A 10,415-nucleotide genomic window follows, 5' to 3' on the forward strand; every position below is an offset into this window, starting at 1 on the left:
ATCCTTGATTAGAATAATACTGGGGCTATGGACGTTTCTAGAATGACCATCATATGTGATCATTAGGCTCTCACTATCAAGATTTGAAACGCTTAATACCCTCATCATAGTTCTACCATCCTAAGGACATATATCATTACATACACGATATAGAAGAATATGCCTTTTATTAATAAATAAACATTTATTACAGAGTCCATTTTACAATTATTGATTAGCTCTAGGGCACCTACTCTAACATAATGGTGCAAGGGTAATGGTTTTCTTGTTGAGCTTGAATGAGTAGGTGTTCTTGCGGCCACCATGGATCACCTCTCGGTCATATTGCCATGGTCTTTCAAGTGAAAGATTACAAACATCCATGGGGATGACGTCACAAAACACTTCATTCGAATAGCTCTTGCCAATGGAGAATGGTGCTACTACTTGCTTGACTACTTGGATGGTGTCTCCATTACTCAACCATTATAGCTTGTATGGATAAGAATGATTTACAATCGGTAGCCCGAATTTGTCCACAAGTGTGGTGGAGGCAACATTGGTACAACTCCCACTATCTATGATCATTGAGAAAACTTTCCCCTTGATGGTGTATCTTGTATGAAACAAGTTCTCCCTTTGGTTCTCTTAAGGGTTTACTTGAGTATGCAACAACCTCTTGAGCATAAGCATCTCCCCACTATTGGCTTCCTTAATAACCTCATTCTCACTCTTATATACTTCCTCTTCTTCACTAGAATCCCTTTGACATGTATCATCAATCTCAACTTGACACTTGGCTTGGAAGTGTCCATAACCTTGACACTTGAAACACTTCTTGTTCTTCAAATCTGGCCATGGAGCATCATGCTTCACAAAAATTGTTTTCTCCTTTTGTGCTTCATTGGCTTTGTTCTTATCATAAGCTATAGGTGCCGCATATGGTTTGGTGTAAGAAGATGAACCCATTTGGTAGTTATTCTACTTAAAGAGCTTCTTAAGGGCCAAGGACTTCATGCTCTTCAATTGCTTCTCAATCTTTGAGGACAACTTGCAAACATCCTCAAAAGAATGGTAAGTTTGCAACTCAATCTTGTATGCAATGTCCTTACTCAAACCGCCAATGAACCTTGCAATTGTATGCTCTTTCTCTTTGGGAATATCACTTCTCAACATCAACCTTGCAAACTCCCGAATATACTCTTCATCTTTCTATCTCCTTGCTTCAAATTATGGAGCATAAGATAAAGGTCTTGCTTGTGATTGTTGGGAAAGAACCTTTTCTTCAACACTCTCTTTAACTTCTCCCATGACCTAATCCTAGTCTTCCCTTCCCTTTCTCTCTTCTTCTTTGTATTTTCCCACCACAAGGAGGCATATTCCTTGAACTTCAATATGGCCACTTTGCATCTCTTCTCATCATTGTAGTTTTTGAATTCAAATACCCATTCAATCTCATGCAACCAATCAATGAAGTCATTTGGGTCAAGGCTTCAATTGAATTCGAGTAAGTCTATCTTAATACCCCTATCATCATCAAAGTTTCTTCTTCTCCTCCTAGATGCCTCATTTTCACTAGAGGAAGCACTACTATCTTCTATCTCTTCCACCTGTGGTGGTATTTCCATGGTGGTTCTTTGGTGGTAGTGTAGTCGTTCTTCTTGATGGGGTTAGTGTAGGGTTTCTACATGGACGGGTTTGGGTTAGGATAAATTGGCTTTGTCCATAGACATGTTAACCATCATGGCCATCACGGCCATCAATGTATTCATTTGTTGTTTAACCTCATCAATTTCACCTTGTAACTTTAGGTTAGCAAACTCCCATGGGGGTGGAGGTGAAGGTGAGGAGGTTGGAGTTTGTTGCCATGAACTGTTGGGTGATTTTTGGTTCTATGAACAGTAACCTAGATGAACAATAACTTTTTTTGAATATGAGAAATTGAAATTTGGGAGGGAAGGTCAAGTGTATAAGTTTTGGCAATTTTGGTTGAAGTGATAGTATTTATGATTAGTAGGGATTAGACTAATTAAGTGTTTTTAGGGTTTGGTTAGGTTTATAGTTGGTTTGGTTGGGAAGGAATGGGTTTAGTTGAATTTGGAGGGAATTGGTTAGGATTGGGTGAGGAGACAATGGACTTGGTTAGAAGGGAACAAGATGTAAGGGAGTTGGTTAGGGTAATAGTGTTTGAGAAAGAGAAAAAGGTTCAATGACAAACAAATGAAAGGGAAAACAACCAAGCCAAAAAACCTTCCAAATTCGACAACTATAACTCAATTTCCGGCCAAACACCAAATTCAACCCTAAACAATTTACCTCCACTTCACAACCTATGCTCTAATACCAAATGATCCATACCCAACCAATTCAACAACAGAATGTTAGAGTAGGTGCCTTAGAGCTAATCAATTATTGAAAATTGACTCTGTAATAAATGTTTATTTATCTAAAAGGCATATTCTTCTGTATCGTGTATGTAATGATATATGCCTTAGGATGGTAGAACTATGACGAGGGTATCAAGTGTTTCAAATCTTGATAGTGAGAACCCTATGTGCCCATTCTAAACGTTCGTAGCCTCAGTATTATTCTGACTAAGGACACAAACAATACGGTAAGGCTATCATGTGTTGAATGACCATTTCGAAACGCAGTAACTGATCTCACTTGTCAAGGTTGTTTGCCAACAACCTGGTGCAACGCATGGGTGCTTACTAGAGGCAAGTTCCCTGACAGACCCCCCAGAGGATTCCATATGGATGGTAACCCCAGTGTCTATGGAATAAATCTTCTAACAATGGTGGTGCATGTAATCCTTAGACTTGAGATCACCGGAGCGCCTTATGCACCAGTTGGTGTCGTTTGACACTAGCCCAACGTAGTTCTATTTGAGCTCAATACAGTTGTGATTGGCTACATTGAGAAGTGTATCAACTATGGTGAATCGACAAGGATTCATCACTTCTAGGTATGGGAGAAGTTATCTCACTGGGTAATTCAGATGACAATGACACTAATCTGTGGCCACAATGGGATTGAGTTGATGCTCAATCCAATTTAATATTCTTGTCATGTTCTAGTAATTGAATACAACATGTCGAGGATATCAGAGATTGACACTATTTTGTACCTCAGTCCCGATAGATACCAATTGATGAAAAGATTGATTGCACGGTACCATACCGTTGCCAGGCTGCGGTTTCGCTGAATCCGAATCTATCGTGGCCATGATGTCTCGCTAGGGGCCAATCTTGGTTTGTGTGCAGTGAGAGGATTAATTGGTGTTAATCGCGATACTATACACTGTCGATATATGAGGAGCCTATGGGTCACACACTTAGAAGATAATTTAAGAATCATTTGTGAAAAGGGTATTTTCGTCTTTTAGGACGAAAGGGTATTTGTGTAACTCACATGCAATTAAATTTGCCGAGGTTGTTGCTGTATTTAATTTTAAAATTAAATTAGTGAGATTAAATTTAAATATATCTATGTATATATTTAAATGAATTATTATTATTAATTGAGTTAATATACTATTATATATTAATTGATTTAATTATAATAAAATTTATTTATTTAAAATACCATAAAGCTTGTGTTTGGTTGCAAGGGTGAACTAGGGTTGGAGCCCATGACTATTTCTAGTGGAATAGGGTTTTAATTGTTGCACTATAAGTGCAACTTAAAATTAAAACATTAAGGGATTATTCATCAATTAAAACCCTAGCCACCCTATCTTTCTCTCTCTCAAGAAGAAAACTTTTCTTGTTCCTCTTTCTTGATTCTTGAAGCCCTTGATTGTTCTAGCAAAATGATCAAGGGTTCTGCGGATTATCTTCGTGTGGATTTCCATGAGTGAGATCCTACTTTGGATCGATTGACGAAAAATCACGTGAAAAGTAGATGGTAAATAGTAACCGTGAACAGTAACCACAAATAGTACTATGAACAGTGTTCCTGTCCGAAATCAGGATATTCGAAGGAGCCTCCAAACGTACGTAAGTATTCTAATTCTTGAATGGATTTACTTTATACAGATTTTGTTTATAAACATTAAATGGTATAATCTATACTCGGATATAGCAAAGAAAGGTACTTGATTTACTAATTGAATTTTTGTTTTCCGTTGCTATGTTAGATCAATTACCCAAAACCAAGTAGAATTTCGGCCAAACTAAAACATAAACAAAATCACACTTACTTGCAAATCCGAACCAAGACAAGTAGATACACTCAAGCTTAAAGGATTACTCCACCAACTTGAATTGATTCACCACCAAATCTCCTTGCCAAGACTTGGTAAAGAATGCACAATACAAAAACACACAAGTTCTCTAAATGGATAAACCAATTTTCATATATTTCAGACTAAATGTTACAATAAATAGTTCCTGATGGGAATGCAAAATGTCATAGTTACCCCTCTTAATGTTTAGTCTTTTATACGTATTTGTTGCCTAAATGTACTCATTATTATTCTATTTTGATTTAGGATGCAAATGGAAGCGTTAATTGCAAAACGGAACTAATTAAGTGAATTCGGACATTTTTCGATGTTGTTTCGTAATCTGGGCATAACTCTCTCATCCGAGCTCCGATCGAGATGATTCAAATTTCTTCGAACGCTAAGAAATATATCTACAACTTTCATGTTTTGAGTTTTGAGAGATACTCACTGCATCAAGGTTGTAATCGAGCTTGAAGTTGATGCATCTGCACTGGACGTCCTGGGCATTCTGCCTTGTCATGCAATCAATTAGGCAGGTTATTATTGGAAATTTGAGGACATGTGCACCAAGTTACCGCTCAGAATCACACTTTCCTATTTTATTTTAGGACTTTATCTTATTTTTAATTAATTAGAATCAAATTAGGATTAATGTTATTTTAGGATATTAGAATATTTCTTTTAGGAGATTGAGTGGGATTCAAACACTTGATCTGGATTTTTGCTAAGGGGATCAGATTAGAGTTTTTGAGGGGACCATGCCTCTCTCTTCTCTTCTCTGCAATTTTCTTTTTGAGTTTTGATTATGGCCATGAGCGGCTAAAGCTTTTGTAACTTGGTCGAAGGAAACGGAGGCCTCGGAATCAAAACTGTGAGATTAATTATTTTTCTTAGTGTTCAATTTCCGTGTTTGAGTATTGGATGTTTTTCTATGCCTAATTTTATGATTGTTTCGTTTAATTACTAGGGAGGCCTACTAGTTTGTTAATTGTTGCAATCTACTGCTAAGTTAGATATCAAATCCGTAATTGTTTATCCCTCTAACTTTGTGAAGCAATTAGGGTTAATAATTCGCTGCTCAGGAATTAGTAATCTTAAGAAGAACATTCAACTAAATTAAATACAACCGCTTGTGTTTGTGTTGTTTAGCTTCATCGATTTCTTTAATTCTTAAGGCTGCCACTAGATTAAATCTTGAGCGCTTGTCTAGGGTTGTTTAGTGGTAAGATTAATTAAGATCGCTTGTTTCTTGATTAATTACAATTAAGGAGAGATAGGAAAATAGTTCCAACGGTGAATATTCAGGTGTGGATTGATTTAATTTTGCATCAATGATCAGTTGTAAGATTCCAATGGCGGATGTTGTCTGAGACCAAGTTTTGTTATTTTTGATTTCGATTTGAATTGTTTTTTATTTTTGCTAAGACTGTTTTCTGTTTCACTCAAAACCCTCCAGCCTTGTTCACATCATCGAAAATTCGGCTAGACACTCTTCGTGGGATCGACCTTTGCTTACCCTATTTACAGTTTAGTAGTTAGGTTAGTAAGGTTTTTAATCTTGGTTGCCTACGACAGCACACCATTGCCCTTATATAGGCAAAATACAAGGATAAACAAGTAATTGACAAATACAAGAAAATGAAAGAAACTTAGTTAAATATTACAAGCTATTCATTCAAAAAGCAAGGTCATGCCTATTTAATGCAAAAGAGACATAATTCCCTAATTCTAGGATCTATGTCTTTAACCACCCTATTAGTTATCTAAGCTTACTTCCATTAGATCAAAACTAATCAATAATCTTAATTAAGTCTACTAATAAGGGTGTAAAATTTGGGCCTTGAGAATCATGTAAAATTTGGGCTTTGAGAATCATGTAAATGGATCCAATAAGGGATCATGTGGATCTTCCCCTTTGGAATGAAACTTGGGCCAAATTGAACTTTTTCAACACTTGGACTTCTTTCTTTGTGGACTTGAGCTCCCCTTGTTGTGCTTGGGCTTGGAGTGGCTTGGACCGAAATGTTTGGACTCTCTCCCTCCTTGGAACTTACTTGGGCCAAATAACCTTCATTGCTTTCCATATTCCACAAACCAAGTGTTTTAGGTTTTGAAGTGAAATTCTTTAATTCAATTGAATTAGTAAGTGTTTTAGGACTTATAATTCCTTGTCCACTCATGTTTATAAGTGTTTTAGGACTTGTAAATGTATCAAGGCTGGGATCGGGTACCCCTTGGCCCAGGCCCAAGCCCGACCTCATGACAAAGGCCCAAGCCCGGCTCGGGCCCATCACAGGTATGACAAGTAAAGCCAAAGCCTGACTCGACGAACTTTTTGTAACCTCAGGCCCGGCCCAAGCCCGCCCATTTTTATAATCTGAATTTTTAAATATTAATAAATTTCAATTTTTTTTAATTTTTAATTCTACAAACAATTTTTGAATATTAATTTATTTTTGAACACTTACCAAATGGGATGAGATTAGGGTTTGGGAACAATGGGTATATATATGTAGGATAATCTTGTAATTAAATATATAGTATAAGGGTAATTTAGTAAAATTAATACTAAAATTATAGGGTTGGAAGATATACCCAAGCCCAACCCATATCGGAGGTCAAGCTTTAAAATCAGGCCCAGTCCCAAGCTCATACCCTTAAACACTGGGTAAAGCCCGACCTTTTTAAGACTGTTCATGTCAGGTATCTGAAAATATCTGACCCATTATCATCTCTATTCAGAAGGTTTATTTTCAAAGTTACAGAAGATAAAACAAGGAGATTTTTGTCCTCTTATTCAAAACTAAAGATAAAAATGGGGTAGAGCACTCCCCCACGAACACCAAGCATCTCAATTTTGCAACAAGAATGTCAGTTGTTGAAGTACTTCCAGATTTGTATTATAAAACAACTGCTCTGTGTTTTGTTTAATTTTATATAATAAGCCTAAGTCTAAAGATAATGTATTAACCCGATTTAGTTTTCTCTATTATAATGATCATATTTGAATAGTAAAACACCAGAAAACACCCCAATGAAATATTGAAAGGTCCACAGTGCAAGCTCCAAGCTGACCCTTTTGGTAATTGAAGTGAGAATCTTGCATTTATAAGGGATATATGATATATCTAGATCTTGAAAGGTCATGGCGTCACATTTCTTGAAGCTTGCCGTTTTGTTCCATTATTGACAAGTGTTTTCCAGGAATTTTCTTGGCTGCTTCGCGCTTGCAAAAAGTTACAACAGGGACCACGGCCAGCTTATAAAGCAACCGGGGTTCCATCGAGCATACACTTGAAATGAAAGCTACAGAAAGGACAAGAATGTTCTGTGTGAAGCTAAATATTTCTCTGTACTTGCAAAACAAGAAATACATAATGGAGTTGGTTAGTACTTGGACGAGGACAGGTCAAGTTGAAGAAAAAAAAAATGTGGATTTAAATTACCAAGTTATGACAAAAAAGATGAACTTACCAAAATGCCCAATTTGGCTAGTTGTATCAGGTATGTGTTGCGATCTATTCTATCAACATATACAGTACTCTTATTTTGGGGCTACAATTTAAAACACGGACTTTTTATATCTCACTACTCCTTTTCCAAAGCACTTTCACTAGATTTCTTTCGATGGAAACTACGAGCAAACGTCGACGGAAGCAGGCCAAAACATCAGTCTTTGAGTCTGAAGGTAAGAAAGAAAGAGAAGGTTTTATAGTTGTCAAATTTGTTCTTTTAGAATATGGGTTCGATCAGCTTTTTGTTGTTTGTCTCCTTGGGTTTGTTATGTTTATAATAGCTTTAAATTTTCTCTGTTTGGCAGAGGTTAGTAGTATTGAATGGGAATTCATTAACGTGACTGAACAAGAAGAAGATCTCATCTACAGAATGCGTAGACTCGTTGGAGATAGGTGGCAAATTAACCATTAAACTTAATTACATATTAATCATTAGACCCCATTCCCATTATATATGTATATATCTTCGTTCATGATCTTCTTCTTCATCTCTGTGCTGTGTTTGTGATCCTTTTGCTTTATTGTATCAGATATATAGAATTAGATTAAACTGTATTTAAAACACGCAGAAGAGCCATGTACTTTCTGGGTCTTAATCATATAATGCATTGATTTTTTTCTTTGATTAATAGGTGATAGACCCCAATTTGTAAATGAATACCAATAAGGCTTAATTTAAGTTGTGTTGTCTATAACTGATCACATGTTTCATTCAATTACAATAATAACAATAAGACTCTGGCTAGTGGCCACCAGAAACTTTAGACTGTAGTTTCCATATTTGGTGGTAGACCCCCCAAGCTGATGGTTCCTTGTGATTTACTCTGAAATGAAATCACTCATGTCTGCTATCTACAAAGATTCTATCTCATTTAAATTATTATTTCACTTTAAAACTTTGGTATTACTTTTCTTGATTGTCTTTGAATCTACTGCATTGCTAGCCTCATATATCTGTAGTCTGTACTTTGAACAAGAACATTTAATGGCAGTTCTCTGGGTTAAGACTCAAGTGTGGCTTGAAATTAATGCAGTAATGGATTGTCCATATCAATTTTCAGTGTCACAGTATAAGACACATGAAATTAATAACTCTACACAAGGACTGGTATTTGCATATTAATCAAATTTGGTATATCAAAATTGAAGAAACATAAGTAGCATTAGTATTAGATTTATTTAAATGAAATTAAGTTTTATTAAATGATGTCAAAAATTAAGTAAAAAAATAAAAAATATGAATACTTTTTCAGGTGGGATTTGATAGCTGGACGAATACCAGGACGCAAAGCAGAAGAGATAGAGAGGTTTTGGATAATGAAAAACTGTGAAGGGTTTGCTGAGAGAAGAAGACAGAGTAAGAAAAGGAATTCATAAATCTTTGGTGAAGGATTGTTAATGCCTAAAAATATTTTCTTAATTATTTGGTTTAACCTTTGTAAAAAAATTTTAAGGCTCCTAATTAATTAGGAGTCTTTTTAATTAGTTAGCATATTTTCCTGAGCAATACACCAGCTTCCATTGATCAGTGGTCTCTTGTTCAATTTATGATTCAATTTTATTATATATTCATGTAAGTACACATTGGAATCTTCAAAGTGTTTCAGAGAGGCATTTACTTGGAATCTTCTGTTGGTAATTCCTGTAGCTCAAACAACAATTCAATCTAGCTATTATCTCGCAGGTTAATGTTACTAAATGGATGTTTTCCAAGTGTGAATTCAATCAAGCTAATCTCGCATGTTAATGCTACTAAAAGGAAGAGAAAATAGGATGGTTGTAAAGCAAGAGAAAGGATAACCAATAAAGCATATATAATTCTATCTCATCTCATCTCATCAAACCAAATCCCTCTACGGTGAGCCTGGAAGAACTCGCAGTGTGAGTTAGGCCACTTTATTCGGCTCTTCCGCTACCATCACCAACAATCACAACAATGTTGATGATGGTAGCGGCTGAGCTGTTAAAAGTGGGTGGTAGATAAAGAGGGGAATTGTTGGTGATGCTCTAAGCTGGTATCACAGTAGCAAACTAAATAGTGGTTTCCGTTACTTATGAAATTGGCATATAGAGGTTCTAGCCCGTTTCTCTCATAACAGAAGAGCTACTACAGGGAAGGGGACCTCTTTCTAGAGGAAGGGATTTCGTGTACTCACTGATGCTTGCCTTAGCCCCTCCCTGCCTTAAATATCTGATCTTCAAATAAAAAGTTTTGACTACTAATTCCCATCAATCATCTAACTGAAAGAACTAGAGAGCATTTAGAATCAAACTAAAACTAATCACACACAAATACAGAACTAGTAAAGAGAAAAAAACACGGGCGATTTATCCTAGTTCATCCAAATCCGGGCTACGTCTAACAAAATCAATACTATTTTAATATTGCCCCACCTCTTTCATTACAATTAATGTATTTGTTATGATTTTCTATATCATTCATACAAGAGAATAATGTTTTCTATATCACTCAATAGAACGGGACTCTTGTGTGCATCGCCCCTTATAGACGAACTCATTGTTGAAGTTAAAACTACTAATCCTCGAGCAATCGCAATGGTTCATACAATCACTTCCTCAAATGATAATTCCCCAAGATTTAACAGATTCTTCATGAGTTTCCCTGCTCAAAGGAATGGATTTCTCAAGGGTTGTAAGGGAATTATTGGCTTGAATGGTACTCATCTCAA

General features: G+C 36.1%; 1 protein-coding gene across 1 annotated transcript; it reads left to right on the plus strand.

Annotated features, from left to right (window-relative positions):
- The first annotated feature begins 7,759 nt into the window (after positions 1-7,759).
- LOC116133232 (transcription factor TRY-like) lies at positions 7,760-9,320 on the plus strand. The gene is made up of 3 exons (XM_031418931.1): positions 7,760-7,898; positions 8,031-8,118; positions 8,979-9,320. Exons 1-3 carry the CDS (start codon positions 7,838-7,840, stop codon positions 9,100-9,102), a joined length of 273 nt encoding a protein of 90 aa, XP_031274791.1. The 5' UTR covers positions 7,760-7,837; the 3' UTR covers positions 9,103-9,320.
- Positions 9,321-10,415: the final 1,095 nt, after the last annotated feature.

This window comes from Pistacia vera, unplaced genomic scaffold (assembly GCF_008641045.1).
Source record: "Pistacia vera cultivar Batoury unplaced genomic scaffold, PisVer_v2 Contig267, whole genome shotgun sequence".
NCBI lineage: Eukaryota > Viridiplantae > Streptophyta > Magnoliopsida > Sapindales > Anacardiaceae > Pistacia > Pistacia vera.